The 21,530-nt window shown below is 43.4% G+C and overlaps 1 protein-coding gene across 1 annotated transcript in view; it reads right to left on the minus strand.

Moving 5' to 3' along the window:
- TBC1D10A (TBC1 domain family member 10A) overlaps positions 1-21,530 on the minus strand; it is a 383,502-nt gene that overhangs the window by 61,155 nt on the left and 300,817 nt on the right. The window contains exon 5 of the mRNA XM_078667240.1: positions 15,011-15,125. Coding sequence (XP_078523366.1) covers positions 15,011-15,125 — 115 coding nt within the window. The remainder of the gene's footprint in view (positions 1-15,010; positions 15,126-21,530) is intronic.

The raw sequence follows: 21,530 nt of genomic DNA on the forward strand, positions 1-21,530 counted from the left end.
CAAGTCAGTCCACATGAAGACTGATGGATGAGGAGAATAAAGAGACAAGCATTGGCATAGCCAATAGGTCTCGCCTTTGGACCTTATAAGTGTTTAGCCATGCAGCTCACTTACAGCAGAAAGCAGCCCTGAAGTGAAACAAACAGCTCCCTGAAGCAAAGAAGGGTACAGGTCGCAGGCACCCAGACCAGGTCATGTATTTGTGGGTTCAAAGGTCAATGAAGCCGTAGGAAAACTAAACTGGTTTTCAGAAACAGTACTTAAAGCAATTGAGGTCTGGCACGTAACATCTTTTATGGTTTATACAGTTTGACAGCAACACACAGGCTGTCCATTTACCCCACTGTACCGGGTAGAGGCGCAGGGCCCGATCTAGAAAGACTTTGCTGTTAGGAAGTGTGACTTAATTTTGTCCAGGAATAAACGGAAGCACGTAAATTATAACGCCCTTGTAAATCGGGCCCATTTTCCCAGGCTTTGCTGACCAAGTTGTTTATAGGCAATCTTTAAATGTGGCTTATTGTGAAACAAGCAGGAACCTTTCTACCACAAAATTTTGTTGTTACTGAAATTGAATGTGTAGTTTATAAACTCACACAGATTGGTAGTAGGACATACCCTGGTAGTGTGTAAAATATTATATGTATTAATAAAACAATGAACATGCGTTCACACTATGGCGTTTCCCTGACACAAAAGCTGCAACTGGCACTCCTCATGATGTTAGCCAACATCGCCACCAGGATTTCAGCAGCAGGGCTTTAAGTGGGATGAAAAAAATGGGGGGCGGTCTCTCAAATGGACGAGACAGACATAATTAAGGGCGTGGCTTAAAAACTTCAAGCTAAAAATCTGTGCTTGGCAGTGTGCCACCCGGCTGGTATTTTGCTGCTTCTGTCATTGCATGCAGATATATAAGACAACAAGTAACATTACACCTACAACAAACAGGACTATTGCCTTTGTGAATGGTTGTTGATTGCATAAGATAAATAAGCAACAACTATGGCTTCGTTGTATATATCCTTGATAATTGTTTAGTTCTTGTGGGCAAAGTTGTGGCGTAAGGCTAGAGTTGCCGACCTTAGAGCTGGCGTGAAAAGCACGCTCAAGTCTCAGTACTGGTTAACAATTCTGTGATTCTGGGCAATCCTATCCTGATTTTTAGCCTACTAAAAATAACATGATTGTTGTCTTTGTGTAATTTAACTGGTGCCAATGTAAAACGCTCCAATATAATCGGGTATAGTTCGCACAGTATAGAATTTAAAAAAACGAGTTACATTTAAAACCATGAACTGCTGCAGAGTTAAAGCAAAACGACTGAGGAAAATGCGTATTACATAAAGGAGGGCTGCCGCTGCTCGTGTCAGCGCGAGAAAAGTGCCCGAGAGATGCTTTTTCATAAACACTATATACACACAGATACTTCAAATAGGTACAAACAGTCCTGGCAGGCAGCGAGCAGCCCCCATTGTGGCGATAGCGACAGATGTAAACAATCCCCAAGACTTCGTCTCCAATTGAGTCTTGTCCACAGCTTATTAGCACGTAGACATGATCAGCCCGCAAGAAAGTGAAAGCGACTTTTGAAACACTCGTGCTTGTAGTGGCATCCACTATACGGGCGCGAGCAGGCAAATGTAAACAAGCGCGCGCGGCCACGCTCATTGAAAACAGATGGCCCCTGCGCGCCGCTACTTGCTCCTGCAAGGTGGATGCCGCCACAAGCACGAGTGCTTGAAAAGAGTTGATCGATTTCTAAAGGTCATCTCCTAGAGCAGCGTTTGCGCTCTGCCCTAGGCTCGACCTAAAAAAGAATAAGTGAGAAGATTGGGAGAAAATTATTATAGCCATGCATTCTAGGAGAGGACCAGAATCTTTTGCCTAAGTCTTCATAAGCACACCATACTGACCCCACTTCATCTTGAGCCTTCTGAAGGAGATAGTCTACCAATCTTACCAATTTCATTTTCCTCTTGATCCTGAACCCATTGGCTGCTGCTGAGATGTCATGACTGCACACAGCATAATAATAACTTCATAATGACTGTGTGATCCTAAAGTTCCAAAGCCCCTTGTTGATTTTGAACAGGAATTAGCTGATGACTCAACTGAGGAACAATTATCCCTGGGCTGTGTTCTGCTTATAGGAGCACAATAAAAGAGATTAACTGCTTTTTGAAAGATCTTGTAAGGCACCAAACTCTGCCAGCACTAAAACATTTTTGCATTTCTTTTATTATTATTATTAATTTAGTTTTATAAGGCGCACAGCCACCCAGAGGTTTCCCGGCGCCATCGGACACACGCAAGAGAGATGGAAAAAAAACTAATGGTTGAATAACCACGTTTTTAGCCCTTTGCGAAAGTTGTTATAGATGGTTCCATGCCGGAGCGGCGTAGGGAGTGGATTACATAGTAAAGGGGCCAGGTAAGAAAAAGAACAGCCACCTATACGCGACCGTCTGATCCTAGGGACTAGAAATTTGGCCTGAGTAGAGGATCGGAGAAGGTGCGTTGGGAGGTAGGGATGGACTTAGGCACTTGAATACTGTGGTGCTGTGCCCGATTTAATTTTATGCATGTAACACAGGGGCTTGAATTTGATGCGATTGTCCATCCTAAGCCAGTGGAGATCGAAGAGAGAGCCTGAAATAGAGGCCTTTCTAGGCACCTGGCAAAGCAGTCTGGCTGCCGAGTTCTGTACTTCCTGCAGTTTTCGAACCACCTCCTTGTTGGCTCCTAAATACAGGACATTGCCATTGTCCAGCCTGGAGGTAATTAGGGCCTGGACCACTGTTCTCTGTGTGGGACTAGGCAACATCCAGAGTATTTTTTTGAGCCATTTTAGGATGGTGAAGCAGATTGAGGCGACCTGGACTGCTTGCTGCCTCATTGATAGTTGGTCATCAATGATTACGCCTAGATTGCGAACTAGTTGCACCACTTGGGGAAGATCACCCATTTGAGGAGGCCAATATCGGGGCCCCAAAGATCTTTGTTTTTCCCAAGAATTAAATCTTCTGTTGTTCTACCGTTCAGTTTTAAGATGTTGGTATGTATCCAACTAGCTATCTTTTGCAGCCCTACCTGGAGCGAGGACACCTTAGATGCCTCATTGGTGGAGAGAGAGAAGATAAGTTGGGTATCATCAGCGTATGAGAAAATGGATAACCCAGCCTCTTCAGCTATTGTGGCAAGGGGTCTAACATAGATATTAAATAGTAATGGGCTGAGGATAGAGCCCTGCCGTACTCTGTAAGGAGAGGCGTGGGACTTGGAGCTTGCTGACGGGGAAAAGACCTGAAAAGTCCAGCCGGTCAAAATAATCAGTAAGCCATTTGAGTGCTGTTCCGATCATATGTTTTAACAGAGCAGTTTTTAGTGTAGATGTCGGTCTCTTTAGCTAAAAATTGATCAACTGGGAGTCCTGGTGTGTCCTGTAATCCATTTCTGAATTCTGTTGAGCCTGTGCAGGCTGTCCCTCTTCAACATATGATGAATCACAATAGGTTCCAAAACCCAAGTCCTAAGGAACAAGTGCAGTGAGTAGATGCTGTTGGTACATGGACCAACACAAAGCTTCCACTGCCTTTCCTTATATACTTTTCAGAGGATTCAGCTAGAAAGCAGATAAAGCCTGTCAGTGTTGTAGACTGAGAAGCCACTAATTAGACACAGAGTGTTACTAAGTAATTTATTGTACAGTTAATTAAAATTCACAATTTAAAACAATTGGGGCGTTAAAAGTACATAAAACAATCCTTGTCTCAATTTATACTTTAACATTTAAAATACAGTCTTCCATAATAAAGTTTGTTAATGTTATGCTATAGGTAGAGGTCACATCAAGCCTCGGTTTTTTGAGGTGGGTAAAAGCAGGGACAAAGTGCTTGTACTTCAGAGTGCCTATTCAAACCTGTTAAAGTGGGTAAAAGCATGGATAAAGTGCTTGTGCTTCAAGGTGCAAACATGGGATGGACGAGACAAGCCCACATGTAGGTTGGCTGTTAAAGTGCTCAATAAAAGTAGTCTAGTTGCTTGCTATTCTGCTGTCGCCTGCGGCTGGAGCTTGAGTCTTTCAGTCATTATATCAAAGTACTTTGTAAGTCTGCAGTTTAGCTGGATCTCTTCTGGGTTAAAACACAATTTTACAGCCTGCCTACAGGTCCTGAGGCTCTTCTGATACAATGTTGGTCGAAGTAAGGCATGTCTTTTGTCCATCAGGTTTGGGCAGATGCAAATAATAGGTATTACGTCCTCATTTCCTGTTCCAAAAAGACAACAGGACTGTTCTTTTGGTCTCCTTTTCCAAGGTGGCAGGTGAGGGAGAATTGGTAAAATGCCAAAGCGCAACTTTAAAAAAAATTAAATCTTCTGTTTAACTCCCATTTTCAAATAAGCTTGTGGCATAAGAGCGTTACAATCATTAAGTACAATCCATCCGTGAGCCCTCTTGGCCAAAGTTTCCTTGTCTTCTGTTATGGATATCATTTTAGTTACTTTGGTTACAACCTTTTTAAAGCTTTTATGATCTGTGGAGGATTCCCAGAGGTTGGACAATTCAAGCCTTTCCAGTGATTCAACCAGGTACTCTCTGGCAGGTGATTTCTCTCGATGTGACAACTCAGTCCAAAGATACGCATTTAGAGATCCTTGCTCAGCACCTCTGAACTTGTGCCAGCTTTTTATATAGGCACCCCTTCTTTCCACTGATAACTTCTGAAGACTGAATTCCAGGCGTGTTTGAGTGGGTGACACGTAGTTTGCTAGCTGAAAGATTGCTCCCATATGTGCTACCAATTATGTTATCTAAGACTGTCGCATCTTTCCCTTGCGTTGGTTTGCTCCCATATGTGAGCATTGGCTGCAATCATGCTCGAATCACCTGTAATAGGGGACCTAATGTTCAGTCTGGTAGAACTTTCTTCAGGGGCATCATTGCAAGGTTGCTCGTGGTGCCCTTCCGACGCAGGGCCCCCAACTGGGGTTCATATGAGCCTCTGCTATCAAGTAGAACTCAGAGGTACTTGTAGTTGTTTACCCGGTCTAGGCTGCACCCATCCAGGTACCACATGATTTTCTTGTCTTATTGTAATTCACTGTCATGATTTTTGTTTTCTTTAAGTTATTGTGTAATGCATTGCATTGAGAGAATTTATTAGTGGTGTCCAGCAGGTTTTGGTGGCAGATTGGGGTTTGGCTTATTAAAACCAAATCATCCGCATATAAAAGATTGGACAAATGCAAAAAGAACAATTGATGGACAGAATACAGAACAATGTCATACATTCACCCCAGTACAGAGATCTGGGCTTAAATCCATCGTTTTTTTTGCTCACCAAGCTATTCCAGTTGGGACCCAGCCATATGCAACTCAGCCTTGACCCTGCGCCCAATGGGAACAGTCCAGCCCGAACTTCCAGGCCAAGTCCTCCCTGGACTGGAAACAAGCATTCCGTCCATCAACTGTTTCTTTTATAAAAGATTGGACAGCAAGATTTTCCCCCAAACGTGAGGCATGTGATGTACTGTTGTCCAATTCCCCTTGAAGGTCTGCTAAAAAGAGGTTGAACAGCATGGGGGCTAGGACACACCCTTTTTTTTTTAGGTCTTTGGAGGTGTTGATTCGCCTTGAGAGATGCGTCCCTGCTCCCAGCTTGATCTTGACCCAGGTGTCAGTGTATAATAAGATCAAATGATTTAGGAGAGGCTTAGGTATCCCCCACTTTTCTAGCTTCTGCCATAGTTTGGCGCGATTTACTTGGTCAACCGCTGCCCTATAATCTATGAAACATAAAAATAGCGAGCGCTTTACTGCTTTGGCCGCGTCCTTCAGCAGGGTTAGCGTCATGAGGAGACAGCAGGGGCTCAGCATTGTATCCTACGCCGATGACACCCAACTCATCCTCTCACTCACAAAGAACCCCGGAGACACCAGACTCTGCTTCCAGGAAGTAATGAAGAACGTGGCGGCCTGGATGAGAGACAGCTGCCTGAAGCTCAACTCAGAGAAGACCGAGGTCCTCATCCTCGGACTGTGCACCTCCGCCTGGAACAACTCCTGGTGGCCCCCCACCCTCGGGAATCCACCCACTCCTACGGACCACGCACAAAACCTCGTCATCCTCCTCGACTTCTCCCTCTCCATGAATCGCCAGATCAACACCGTCGCTTCCATCAGCTCAACTGCCTGCGCATTCTCCGCTAGACCTTCAAATGGATCCCCCCGACTGCAGAAAGGCCGTCACCCACGTGCTCATTACCAGCAGACTTGACTACGGCAACGCCCTCTACGCCGGAATCAACAGAACCCTACTTCACAAACCCCAGACCATCCAGAAGGCCGCGGCCAGACTCGTCCTCAGAACGCCCATCACGAACACATGACCCAACACCTACGAGACCTCCACTGGCTCCCCATTGAGAAGAGGGTCACCTTCAAACTCCTCACCCACGCCTACAAATCCCTCAACAACATCGGACCCGAATACCTCAACAAGAGATTATCCTTCCACGTACCCAAGCGGAAGCTCCGCTCCGCAGACCTCGCACTGGCAGAAGTCTCCCGCATCTGCAGAAGCCGAACAGGAGGAGAGCCTTCTCCTTCATCACAGCCAAGACCTGAAACGAGTTCCCTGTGAACATCAGATGCTCCCCTACCCTGCACACGTTCAGAAAGGTCCTCCCTCAAGATCTGGCTCAAAGATTGATCCGGAGCTGCCCCCTAGCGCCTTGAGGCCCTCACGTGAGAGTAGCGTGCTTTACAAACCCCTAATTGATTGATTGGTGATGTTAGTCATGGTACCCTGTCCTCTGCAGAACCCGGTTGGATTTGCAGGGATGATGAGTTTTGACGATGCCCATATTAATTCCTCTCAGACTGGGCCCGCGTAATACTTTGCCTCTATATTAATTAGAGTGACAAGTCGATAATGGTTAGGGATACTCCTGTCGCCCTGCTTGTAAATTGGACTAATTAGACACAGAGTGGGAATACGTCTGCTTAAAAGTACATGAAGTAACACTGCAGGCAGAACCTAAACAGAATTATGTGCACAATGCATTCTTAAATACAGTAAGATGTGGGAGCCACTCTATGTGAGCTGCTGCCACAGATTACCAAAGACTCTGTCTCAGGCATTCTCTGGATGGGTTATGGGTGGCGTTGTGGAGCTACAGCGTCTTTATGCTGAATATCTGGCATGACTAAGTCGATTTAACTCAAATTCAGTAACTTGTTTCATAACCACCTTCAGTAAGGGTAAGAAGTAACAAATGATTGATCATCTTAGATTGGTAAGTGTCTTGAGAAAAAAGTTCTTCCCTTTTGTCTGCTTTCATGGGTACCCCACTCTGGTGGGCCCCTCTCTCAAGCTCTGTTTTACAAACTGAGGACTCATTTGGAAGGGTTGGTGTTGCAAAGCGAGTCTAAAATGTAATCGAACAGGCAGCCAACCCTAATCTTAAACGTCTTGGAAGTAAGCATCCTAATATTCATCTCATTTCTTGCGAAACAAGAATGTAGCCCTGTACTACTCACTAGGGATGGGGAGTGGGGATTCAACATATCACAGAATGTTGGAGCACAAGTATAAATGTTTGTGTATCTTTCCTCACTGCATTGTGCGCACTAGTGCATTTTCAAAACTAAAGGCCTTGGGTAGGGACTACATTTTCCAGACTACTCCTTTGAAACATTATAAGATTATAGGGCTTTAATGTCTCTTCCTTCAAAGATAGTTTTGGATGCAAAAATGTGGGTGCTGGATTCATGGATTGATTTGGGGTCAAGTAATTTGGAGCAAAACCTCTACTTGATGCTCGTCTTCATCTTAGTGTCTTCAGCTGAGGCATCTGTTCTGGGCACGCTTATCACTTCCAGGGTGTCTCAAAGTTGAAGGTATTGACACACTGTCTTTAAATTGCTCATTCTGTTTGTTATGTGTCAATTGTTTTAGCCTAGCAATCTGCGGTATAGTCATGGCAATTCAGAGTTTGCTTTTTATTTATTTTGTAATCAACATATTTTTATTGCTTTTCTATTTCGTATCTTCATCATGTACATTTAACGGAAGCTGAAGCACTCTTGTACGGTTCCAGCGGACTCCTCAGCACATCAACACCATAATATAAGATGCCCAGAATTTTTACTTTATCAAATCTATGGTTGTTTTAAGAATAGGGTTGTTGTGATCCCTGGACAAACAAAGGCGATAGACCCCAAGGAGATATATCCGAAGAAAACATTTTGGTTTTACAGCATAATTTTTAAAAGGCATATCTGTGAACTACATTTTGGTGTAAGAGTGACCTGAAAGTGTGGAGTCATTCTCATGAGCCATAAAAATTATTACAAAATGTCTTTGTTAGAAAAAGCAAAGCTCCATACATTCTAATGTCTGCTAGTGGGTATGGCCAAGTGCTCAGTTATCTTCTTTGTGCTTCGACATGTTTTTCACATTATTCATCCCAGAAAACGCTGCATTTGTCATCTCAATCCCTGCTACTGTGACATGGCTTATTTGAAAAAAGTGACGGTGGAAAAAAAGATCATAAATCAATAGTGAGACAAGACTACCTGCAGACTAATTATTTTTCAATATAAATGTAAAAGTATATAAACAATAACATATCCTCTGCTTTTATTTACAAAACACGATTGCCATCATAATCATAAAGAATTATGATAGAATCAGGACACGTATTTTTGACAGCAGAAAGTTCGCAATGTATATTTGCAGTGTACAAAATTACAAACTGTTACAAAACACATTACACACGTGGTGTGCTAGCTTCTGTGCCTACACTAGCCTAAATATAAGCCAGTCAATGAATTTTAATCTGTACATAGATGATGAAATTGGGTTAAATAAAAGTTTTTTTGCAAACTGCTGTTCCATAGCTGGTTTTTCTGCACCCTAAATATTCCTGTTAGTTTTGCATCATAGTGAAATAAGAACTCCACCCACAAATAATTTTGAAGCAACTGTTAATAAAGTTGAAGGTTGCCTCGGTGAGCTCTTCAGATTCAGAAACTAACATCCCCGCTTCTGCCTATCTTGAAAAGGCAGTATTTTGACAAGTGCTTCTGAGAGTTTGTAGGCAAAGGCTAAAATGACTGAATGCTTAACATAAAGAAGAAAGTAGATCTAGGGGTGCAGTCTGTGTCAGGTGCATCCTGCGTCATGGCAAATCATTCTAGACATCCCAAACACTAGGTAGCGCAACATGCAGAGCTCATCAAACAACAAAACACTCATACAAAAAACATAATTTTGAAGAACCGAGACAGGAAAGGCACAGACCGTGAGTGTAAGCTGTTACTGCCTAGCACATTCAAGCATCACTATCTAAATCCAGCTACCCGTAGCACAAGCAGAGCCCCCAAATCACTGGAAAAGAAGTCAATGGAAAAAAATATCTGCCACAGAATTGAGAAACACTGAAAGTGTGCAGGTGCAGTGGGACTTGCAAAGTTACTGAGCGAATGACTATATCCCACAGGGGAGGAAGAAAGACTGGTTTGAATGTATGTATAAAGGCTATGTGATCGTGTTGGAGATAGAGGACGAAAGAGGAGGCTGGCTAATCGCAACCTCTCGCTGCTTAGATTCCTTTTTTTTACTGTTCAGAATATTCTGTACTTGGCCTGGTATATTGGTCTGGACTACTCTCATGGGAGCAGTATCAAGGCTGAACTGTATATGCTTCCTCACTTTAATAAGTGGCATAATGAATGAGTGGCTGTGAATAAGTCCAGCATTCCATACATCACCTGATATTCTCTCTCTGGTCCCATCTCACAGTGGCAAAACATCACACTAACATTTTGGGGAAGAAGGAAAAGTGGTGAGTGAATGGATAGAAATTGGAAATGACAAAACAAAGAAATGTGAAAGGCCTGGCGAAAGGAAGATTGAACAAGTTAAGTGATAAATAGTAGGCAACGAAGAAGAACAGAGTTGGCCAACTAGAGAGGTAGGTAGAACGCAACCAAGCTGGCAATGAGACGGCAGAGGAGCAAGCGACTGAAGGAGCTGCTTCGTAATTAATGTAAATAAAAGGAATCTAAGAAAGGGAGTGACAAGGGGAAAAGTTAGGAGGGTTATAATGAGAAAGGATCAGTGAACATTGAAGGGAGAAGTAAAAGATGTTAACAAGAAGTTAAAAAAAGGTTTTAAGGAAAAATTGCTTGCATGTGGGGATCTAATGATGGGGCTATGGGCAAGTGAGAGTTGCTTCATATCGCCAGAACACAGAATCCAAACATAGGTTTATGTATGTACTTGCATTAAAAGGACTACACATGAGAAAGGGTGCAGCACACTGTCTGCTTGCAGATAGATTCTGGAATACTGTTAGGTCATGTAAAGTTTTGCTGGAGATGGACTAAAAACAGTGACAGATGATGCTGAGAAAGCAGACACCATGTTATGTTGTGTGAATAATTCTTCCTTAATAAAGGAGTGGTAGATTACCATTGGGGTGAGTGGAGCTCACGGAATCTCATTCTGCAGAATTCCACTGAGTTACATAAAAACTCAGCTAGATTCCACAGAGTTTCACCAACGAGCATAAAATATACACATTACGCTGTAATTTAGCATCGGTATCGTGATCAGCACAAAAAAAAAAAAAAAAGAATCAGCACAAACGTCATCATGAGTTGGTCAACAGTGCGCAGCCATTTGAGTTGATTTTGCTGCCGTTCGAGTAGGGAATCTACTCTAGCTGAAGCTAATCTACTTGAGATACAGCCCTTGAACTGCAACCGTTTAGGTTCGAAAATCACACTTGGGAAGGCCAAATCTTGCTTGCGCTCACATTTATAGAGGCTGGTGGGAAATCTTTTTCTCCATTCAGTGATTTTCTGGAATTCGGCTGGAACCTTGCGTTACAAGAGCCCTGCAAAGTCGCCAAATTCGACAGGTAGAATGAAACATTCAGCCTAATCTTCTGTTCTTGCTGAGCGCGCTGCGCTGGTGATATCTTGCATTGCTGGCCTTACTGTAGGCTTTTTAATACGCCAGTTTTTTGTATCTTGGTTTTTATTATTTGCTTTTTTGCCTCCTTTTTAACTCCACTGCACACTTACCTGCAGTATATTTGTTTCGTGCACCGCTGTTTGGCGGGTCCCGTTCCCGGCTCTCCTGATCTAGTTGCTTTTTGGCGGCCATATTGGGGGGGTAGAGGTACGCCCGGCGGCGCCTTTAGACGCGCTCACAGTCCAGTCATCCTAAGGACGCTAGACGGGTACTTAAGCAGGGAAAATCGAGGAAATAGCCCTTCTGTTCTTGCTGAGCGCGCTGCGCAGGTGATATCTTGCATTGCTGGCCTTACTGTAGGCTTTTTAATACGCCCGTTTTTTGTATCTTAGCTTTTATTATTTGCCTTTTTGCCCCCTTTTTAACTCCACTGCCCACTTACCTGCAGTATAATTGTTTCGTGCACCGCTGTTTGGCGGGTCCCGTTCCCGGCTCTCCTGATCTAGTTGCTTTTTGGCAGCCATATTGGGGGGGTAGAGGTTCGCCCGGCGGCGCCTTTAGACGCGGTCACAGTCTAGTCATCCTAAGGACGCTAGACGGGTCCTTAAGCAGGTCACACTGACACGCAGCGGGATCGCGCAGCGGGTCTGCCGGATTTCTGCCGGAGTTATGCCAGAGTTCTGCCCGTCTGCGCCCGTCCGCGCTGAGGACGCGCTTGGTCGGGGAGATGACGTCTCTTCGGCAGTCCTTCAGGTACCTCGTTTCTATTCGCTTGCTGAATTGACGGCCCTGAAACCCTCCCCCTCATTTTATCACCACAAATCTATCCCCGAGACTCTGTTAAATCTCTCTACTTGCCGTGTGTGTTCTAGCGATTCCCTCCCTATTTCGGGCATTGGTAGTATACAAGCCCCCCTCATTGATGAGGTCCCTCTCAACTCGGAAAGGGGCTTTTTAATTAACTCCTGTTCGCTCATTAAGAACAACATTGCTTTCCATGACTTCGTGCTAGCTAGGAACCCATCGTGGGTCTTTATAACTGAAACTTGGGCTTCGGATTCGTCAGGTCCGGACCTTCTGAATGCAATTCCGGAAGGCTACGCACTACATAGATTCGACAGAGCAAAGCGTAGAGGGGGAGGACTGGCGATCCTCTATAAATCCTGCTTTGTCTGTCGTATAAAGGCCCTCTCCGAGCCCTCCGACTCCTTCCAGGCACTGCACTTTTTCATCTCCTCCTCTCCTTCGGTCTCTTTTACGGGTCTTCTCATTTATAGACCCCCCGGCCCTAGGACCAATTTCAGCCATGATCTGTTCAGAATCCTGGAGCCTTATTTTGGTAAATCCCACTTCACTATTCTAGGGGATTTAAATTTCCATCTAGATGACCAGAGTTCGAAAGATACCCTTTCGTTGACGGACCCTCTCGCGGCATGTGGTCCTTTTCAGCTGGTAAATAGTCCTACCCATTTGGCAGGGCATATCCTGGACGGGGTGTTCTCCAACGACCCTAGGCTCTCTTCGGGCCCCCCAGTACCATTGGCCTGGTCAGATCATCTGCCCGTGCCCTTAGAACTGACTTCCCCTTTAGGACTTCCGTTCTTGCAGGTCTCCGCTAATAGACTCCCTAAGAGGTGCTTTAGGAATGTCACCAATGAGGCTCTTGCCCCCCTCATAGGATCCGTGACTCTTCTGGCCTCTAGAGATGCCGGTGCTGCTGCACAGGAACTTAACAATTCTATTGCTAGAGCAGTGGATGTTCTAGCCCCGGCATCCCTTCGCTATTCAGCAAGGGCTAAACCCTCTACCCCTTGGTTTACAGAATCTTTGAGACTCTTGAGGCAAAAGTGCAGAAGGCAAGAGAGGAAATGGCGGAAAACCTGGGAGTTGTCTGATAGAAATTGCCATAAGCAGTTTCTGGGAGAGTATAAAGCTAGGATTATCAAGGAAAAACAGGATTTCTTTTCCAAACACACGGTGTCTCTTACTTCACCTAGGGAACTCTTCAAGATTGTCGACTCTCTGTGCTCCTTACAAGAACCGGACCCGGTTGTAGGATCACAAGAGCTTTGTGACAGGATCTCGGAGTTCTTCCACTCTAAGATTGTGGATATTTATCTTACACTAGAAGCACAGAGAAAGACTCTTGTTGTTTACCCCAGTGTGATCCAAGATAGTACAGACCCTTGGTCCAGAAAGTTGGATAAGACCCTCGTGGTCTTTCCCCCCCTTACTATTGAAGATCTTGACTTGCTGCTGAGCAAAACGAAATCAGGCTCCCCGTTGGACCCCTGTCCTTTAAAAGTTCTGAAGGACTGTAGGGACTCCTTGCTACCACCCTTATTGGAGGTGATGCATGGTGCCATCCTTCAGGGGGGTTTCCCGGCAGCTTGGAAAAAGGCTATTGTTAAGCCCCTTCTTAAAAAGCCCACCTTGGACCCAGAAAACCTTAAACATTTTAGACCTATCTCCTTGCTCCCAGCCCCTGCTAAGTTGCTGGAATCTCACCTTAACTCACATCTCACCGCTTTTCTTGATTCCTCTGGTTACCTGGACCAGTCTCAACATGGGTTCAGGAAATCACACAGTACGGAATCAGCACTTACTGTGGTGATGAATAATATTCGAATTAAGGTTGACCAAGGACAGTCTACCCTGCTTGTCCTTTTAGACCTGACGGCAGCCTTTGACACCCTGTCTCCCTCGACTTTAACAGCTCCTCTGAGGGAGATAGGGTTGCAGGGCCCAGCGTTGAGCCTGCTGTCCTCCTTTCTAGAACTCAGGGAGCAGAGGGTTAAGCTTGGAGAGTTCCTCTCCCCTGCCAAACCGTTGCAATGTGGGGTCCCTCAAGGGTCGGCATTAAGTCCGACCCTGTTCAACATCTATGTGGCCCCACTTGCTAGGTTAGTAAAATCGCAGGGGATGGAGGTTGTATCATACGCTGATGATACACAGATCATGGTGTCCTTGGCTCATTCGGTCAGCACCGCTGCATCCAGTTTCAGGAACTGCATGCAAGTAGTTGCAGAATGGATGATTCAAAACTCCCTGAAACTGAATGGTGATAAAACTGAGGTGATGATCTTTGGCAAGGACCAGGATGTCTGGTCCAATGAGTGGTGGCCTCCATCATTGGGAACCTGTCCCATTCCATCAACCTCTGCCAGGAACCTTGGTGTTATTTTTGACACCTCGTTAACTATGAACCTGCAGGTAAATAGAACTGTGGCTACCTGTTGGGGAGTTATTAGGATTTTGAGGAGAATCGCTCACTTTCTCCCCAGGCACGTAAACAGACGGTAGTCGCGTTGGTGTCCTCCCGGCTGGATTACTGCAACGCCTTGTATGCAGAAATCAATAAAGGCCTTATTCAACGCCTTCAGAGCGTGCAGAACGCTGCGGCAAGGTTTGTGTTGGATGTTCCTATGTCCTTCTCTGCCACCTTACCTAGGAGGAACCTTCATTGGCTCCCGATTCAGCACAGAATTGTTTTCAAAATTCTTTGTCTGACTTTTGGAGCACTTCGGATAAATCCCTCTGATGCGTTAGGCTCCTTGCTAACTTGCTATTCTGCAAGCAGGTGCCTGCGCTCCTCCACCTTGAATCTTTTATGTATCCCGCGCATTAAAAAATCCAGATGGGGCGGTAGGGCTTTTTCTATCGTGGCCCCTCAAATGTGGAATGCCCTCCCCGCCGATATTAAGGCACAACCATCAATGTCCCTTTTCAGAAAAGCATTAAAAACGTGGTGTTTCACTAAAGCCTACCAGTAAGCTTGCTTTGGGGCTATTCATATATTTGGTGTAGGCGCCTTGACGCCCTTTGGGCTTAGTAGCGCATAATAAATTGGATTTCATTCATTCATTCATAATCTTGATTACCATCTCCCGAGCTGCTTCTTACTGTCATACAGCTTTACACATACCCACCACCCACTGCCCACTACTTTGCTTATTTCCACCACTATGAAAACTGCTATCTGCATAAGACATCATGCTGGACCCCATTGCCTCTCTTACCTCTGCAGGCATGTGCATCAACAGGACAGCTGCGATGGGTGCTTGTGCCTGGCAGTACCCTTCATCTGGGCGGTACAATGTGTATGCTTTCAGCACTCGGAACAGATCCTGCTGTCTGTAAAACACACAGAATAAAGGTTAAACATTACAAATCAAACTGTTCCTCACAAGTACACCTGCTATAACCACCTTTCAATTTACAACTATATAAAGACACAGGATGTTCGAGGTCTGCTCACTACTCTCATTTTTTTTTTTAATTACTATTGTTTTAAGTTGTGACAGGTTTACAGGAAAACTAAACATCATCACTAACGCATTTACATGCTCTAATCTTTACTCCAAATGTCGAAAAAGCACAACAGGCACAATGTAGTACTAGGTGTTACAGTCATGGCTCACAAAGTGTATGAATTTGACTAGTTCGCAGCTGCACGTTCACCCAACACCTTGTGAACACATACCACCACCCATTTTTAAAATAACTATAATTAAAAAAATTTTAATACTTCAAACAAGCGACCATCGTGATCACCCCCCCCCCCGCCTCCCCCCTGACCGAGGACACTCAACCAGCAGTTACTCATCCTACACAGTGTTGCACATAGTGTCGGGAACCAACAACCATTATTGAGCATCTTCCACCAACCTTTTACCCTATAGTAGCGTTTCTTAACCTTTTGACTTCTATAAACTCCCATAGATCACTAGTAGAAGCCGGGGACACAAGCAATTTTAAAAATTCCTAAACTCAAAACATAACACAAATTTGCAGAAACAAGTACACAACAAATAAATACATACATTACAAAATCTTTGATATAATTTGTAAACAAAATAACAAATCAAAATGTTCATGGGATGAATGGAGTTTTCAAAATTTGGTTTTAATTCTAAAAGACGAATCAATATGCTAGACATTAGCATATCACTGTTTTTTTTACTCCCAATGCATCCATTGCTACAATGCTCTTTACGGAGCTTTTAACATTTTCAGTTTTCATGTAATTAATTTACTAAAATTATTACATTTTCTAAGTTGTTGTGGACCCCGGAGTAAGTGTTGCAGACCCCTAGGAGTCGACAGACCACAGGTTAGGAACCACTTCCATACAGGATACCATACATGTTCCTCATTTCAGGTAAGACCATGCAATTCGCGACATGTATTCCATATTTAATGAGGATCTGCGTTGGCATCCACTGCTCTTGTAAATTTCTCTTTTCTTGGCCATGCTGTGCCAATTCGTATCTCTGCATCAGTCTTCAACCTGGTGGTTAAACTGCTCGTTTGCAGTCTGGAAATGTGACACCACCAAGCCAGCATCTCAAAGGAGCTATCTGTATTTCATTATTGGATGAACGGCCCATGTGCCCACCAGAATACATTTTGCAACCAACTCTACTTGTATTGTGAATGCCACAGAGAGTTAAATCTCATACCTTGACCCCAAACTCAGAAATCCTCTGGTACGCCCACCATGTGTGGAAAAAAAATTCTCTGCATGCCACACGTAACTGAAGCATAAGTCCAACTGCATGAGACCGAACAAATTAATTTGGGTTCGGGCAGAATATATTTGATGCAAGAGTTTGAGTCATGTAAGTCGGTGGCCTGCTCTTATAGCTATTTCTCTAGAGCCCCATTTGGACTCCTCCCACTCTGTCATTTAGCACACCCAGCTCCCTCTCCCATTTTGTATTCACCAATGAAATAGGAGTTATTGATTAGGTCATATATTTGTGTGATTGCTTTGGCCTAAATGATATAATCAACATTCTGCTCTTCAAGGGTGATATTTCCAGATATTTTGCATTAATGCCTTATTTCACATCACTGGACTCAAGACCCAGTAACCCAAGGACCTGGGTAGAACAATGATTAATAACACAAATGGTCCCTACGCGGTGAAGTATAAACCTTGACATTCACAGCGATAGTTTCTTAAGAAACCCTTCTTACAAGTAAGGTTTGTTCATGCATTTAATGTATTTATTTTCATTTCAACAAACTATTATTTCAAAAATAAAGTAATATCAAATACCACCCGAGGTACTTCTATATAGTGTCGGCGCAGTGAAAAGGGATGCAATGAAAAAATGGTGTGCTGTTGGTATATACAATACTATATACATGTAACTGACAGGGATGGTATGACATTATTTACAACATTTGTGTTACGAGTGTCGTGATGCACAATCAAATTAAAACCAGTCCACATTTGAAAATTGTCGAAAATTGTACTTGTTAGGAGGATTCCTTAAAAAACGATTGCCTTGGAAGTCAAGAGCTACACTTCCTCCGTAGGGACCTTTTTGTTATTAATCATTATTTCTGCCAACAGTAGTTTTCGTTGTGTGGATCTGAAGCCCTGGGATTTATTTAGGCCTTATTTCTTCCTTTGCTACGCACTGGTTTTCATATCTACTAATCTCATCTATCACCCATTATGCAAACTCTATTTGTACCCCATCTCTGAAATCACTGTTGAAATCTCAATTCTTTCTGGGTATAACTGTCTCAGAGATGGACCACCTTCGAGGTAACATCATGCCAACGTATCAAACGTGAGGCAGTTTGCCATGCCAAAGGGCAGGGGGGTGTCTACCCCCTTTGATCATTTCTGGATATACCTTGTGACCCAGGACATACCAGTCAATTATAAGAGAACATGCAAATGTTTAAAGTTTACAGTTGGTCAGCACAGAAGTATATACACATGTATGAGAGAGCTATTCTCTCTCCCCCCCCCCCCCCTCCCCACCAAACACGGCCCTGTACAGTTTAGACACAGATATTTGTGGGGTTTTCCATCCCAAAGTAGTGAGTGTAGTATTTAATTTACGTACAAGAAGGGTTGCAGCACCATGAGTGGTATGATAAGTATGTACTAAATCTATATAATATCATTTTGTGTGGCGCTGCCCTTGCCTGCAGCAACTAAAGGAGTTTTTGTCAATATAATACAATATACTGCAATTGATCTAGCGAAACCTGCAAATTGTGTTTGTAGCATTTTCCTGTATCGAAAGTTATATGCATCACTACATAACGAAAACCCTTCTTGACTATCTCTAACATGCAGTGAAAACTGGTCCTCAGGGCTCAAAGTATTAATGGGTATGAAGTTTACTTCGGCCAATTTATCTGGAAAAAAGATTACTCAACAGATATAGGAAATAGCTATTAAGTGTTTCTTTCAAAGAGGCCATCTCAAAAAGGAAAGCAGAAATAAGAGAGAAGGCCTGTGATGAGTTAAGAGCTGCTAGTGAGCTGAAAGATTCTCAAGCTTTTTGGCAGATAGTCAATTCTCAGACCCTTTTAGGTGAGTCCCTCCCAAAATTTGAGTGCGTTATTCCTAGTGATTTATGGGTGAACCACTTTTCAAAGATATTTGGCCCAAAGGCCCAGGCACTGATACAATTTATAGTCATCCAAACTCTAATCGGGAATAAAGCAGATCTATTGAGGTCTCAGACATTACTCTAGCAATTGAAAATAGCCCGTCCGAGAAAGCCCCAGGACCAGACAAAATTCTCGCAGATACTTTTAAATCTCTACCACAGTTCTGGGCTCTAATAACTATTGTTCGAAGATCTGCAATTATAGGGCCCACGGTTAATAACTGGGATGAGGCCACTATTATCCCAATCTTTAAAAAGGGAAAATAAAAGCCTGCCACATTACTATCGACCAATTTCACTCCTGGATAGCACTGTAAAAATTCTAGGAAGGGTCATATTGACCAAATTAGAAAGCTGGGCTGCAGAGACTCACGGGCTATCAGACTTACAGTTTGGGTTTCAGCAGAGCCTGGGAACAGTGGAGCAGACTTTAAACCTGTCCCTCATAGTCCAAAAATATACAAAGGCAAATAAGGATGTGTTCACCTTGCCTTTATGGACTTAACAAGTGCCTTTGACACAGTGGATCACCCCAGATTATAGTCAATAACGACTGACTTAGGGATAGATAGTGCAATCATTTCTTTGCTGCACAGGCTTCACGCACATACCACAGCTAGAGTGCTTTACACTATGAACGGGGATCTCTCAGAAGACTTCCGTCAGTAACAGGGGTTAGGCAGGGCTGTGTCCTGGCCCCATTTCTCTTTTTAATTTACATATATGACCTTGTTGACCACTTAGTAAAGGCCGGAAAAGATATTCCAAAAATAAATTCACAAGAAATTCCTGTTCTGCTCTACGCAGATGATGCTGTCCTAATTGCTCGAACCATCAAAAAAACAAGAGCAACCCACATGTCTCAGCGAACTGGGAATAGCAAGTCAGCTTCAGCACAATTGTTCACAAGGAACTCCGTTAGATAAAAAAAATGATTTTCCGCAAGTTTCTAATATCTTGCAGCGATTTAAGCGAAGTTAGCAATTGATACAGTTATAAGTTTTTTTGAAGTTGCATTTAGTTTAGGACTTCAGAGAGACACATATGACTGGAGAGAAAACAGCCTAACAGAAATTCTTACTCAGCACTCACTTCAGCCGAAGCGAGTGATTTGCAACTGCAGTTTATGGTAATAGAAAACTATCCATAAACTTCTACGGTATATTAACACTATTTATATATTTTTTAAGAAAAAATAGGTCCAAGAGTGTGTTCTAGTGTTCTTCGGACTACCCTTTATCAATTGTCGATGACGTTTCGACCCTCTATCATTATCGGGGTCTCTTCAGGACTGAGATTCTGGGAACCAAGGCACTTCAATGTATGCCAGAAGGCACAATATTATTTCAGTCATCCAGCATCAAAGAATCAATAGTAGGTGCAGCCTGTGGTAGCCTTCCAAGGAACAGACTGCCCTCAGTAGGTATTGTGTAATAGTCCAGGTAAGATGTATACTGTAGTAATGATTAGACTTGCTTCCGTATTCTAATTGGAGGTATAGCAGTGGTGTAAGGGGTATTCATTCGACTTATCCCAGTACACTTGGATGTTGTAAGATTTCACACAATTTCGGTATTTAATACTGGAACCGGGTTCAATGACGATCGATTCTGCTCATAAGAGAAAATGTGGGAAATCTTACAACATCCAAGTGTATTGGGATAAGTTGAAAACCCTTTCTCTAAGAATTCTACATGTACCCCGTTCCAGGGAGTGTTATCCTATATGCCTAGACTGTGCTATTCAATTCCTTCACCCAATCTCTACCAGCATTAATGGCCGCTTGCACACTGCCCATTACCACTCTGTTGAAGCGTTCTACAACGCCATTCCCAGTTGGATGGTAGACGGGAGTTTTCTTCCCAAGGATACCAATCCTGCTAAAGAAATTTGCATACTTTTTAAAAATACATTGTGGCCCATTACCGCTTGGAATGGACTTTGGAATACTTTCTCTCAAAAATACTTTTTCGAGAAAGGAAACTATGGCATTGGCATCAATTCCATCCGATACTTCAATCGCAACCCATTTGGAATAATGGTCGATGACCACATGACATGTTTAGATACAGATGGGGTCCCAGAATGTCTATGCTTAGGTCCTCACATGGATACACCGGGCACCTCCTGCACCCAAAGGTGTCCTTAACATGGATTGTGCTTTGTTAGAATTGGCGCACAACTGGCAATTTTTTTTTTTACAAATCTTTCTGTATCTCCATCTATGCCTGACCACCAATAAATTGATTTCACTTTTTTTTTTTTGTATTACGATCCCATGGTAATCTTCATGGTTAAGGTAAAAAATGTTCAATCTCAACCCTTTAGGAGGTACCAACTTGTCCCTCCTAAAAACATGACCTGCATCGCTAAGGGACAATTCATCTTTAATTTCCCACAAGCTTTTGCATTCATCCTGTAATTTCTTCTTATCTGACCAACCCTTGATAATGAATTGTTTCACCAAACTCAATGTTTCAACTTCCTTATATTCTACTTCTAGATTCTCCTTCTTTAGTATGGCATTAACATCCTCCAACACTGCCACACTAAAATCCTCCCATTCATCTTTTTCCTCTTCCGTCAAAGGCAATGGAGAATGGCTTAAATAATCTGCCACTTTGTTTTTTTCCTAGGCAGGTATTCTACGTTGTACACAAAATCTAGTACTTTCAAGGTCATTCTTGCAAAACGTGCAGTAGCCCTGACAATGCCATTGGAAGTTAAAACCAACAGTGGTTTAATGTCTGTACGCAGTGTGTACCATGATCCCCCATACATACTGCTTGAACTTTTCCTTTGCCAAGAATGCAGCTAACATTTCCTTTTCGATCATGGAGAACTTTTCCTCCGCTGGCGACAGTGAACGAGAGGCATATGCCACTATTCATTCTTCTGTTCCTGCCACTTGGGTTAATACCGCCCCAAGGCCTTTCCCACCAGTTCCGTGGTGACAATGCTGTATGCTCTCTCATCAAAACATTGCAAAGGAACAGCTGTGCCCATTTCATGCTTTATCCTTTCAACATCAATGTGTAGTTCTTCATTCCTCATGAACCCTTGCCTCACTTTTAACAACTGTCTAAGACCATGTATTTTAATAGCAAAGTTTTAT

The sequence above is a fragment of the Lissotriton helveticus genome, chromosome 11, assembly GCF_964261635.1.
Source record: "Lissotriton helveticus chromosome 11, aLisHel1.1, whole genome shotgun sequence".
Classification (NCBI taxonomy): Eukaryota; Metazoa; Chordata; class Amphibia; order Caudata; family Salamandridae; genus Lissotriton; species Lissotriton helveticus.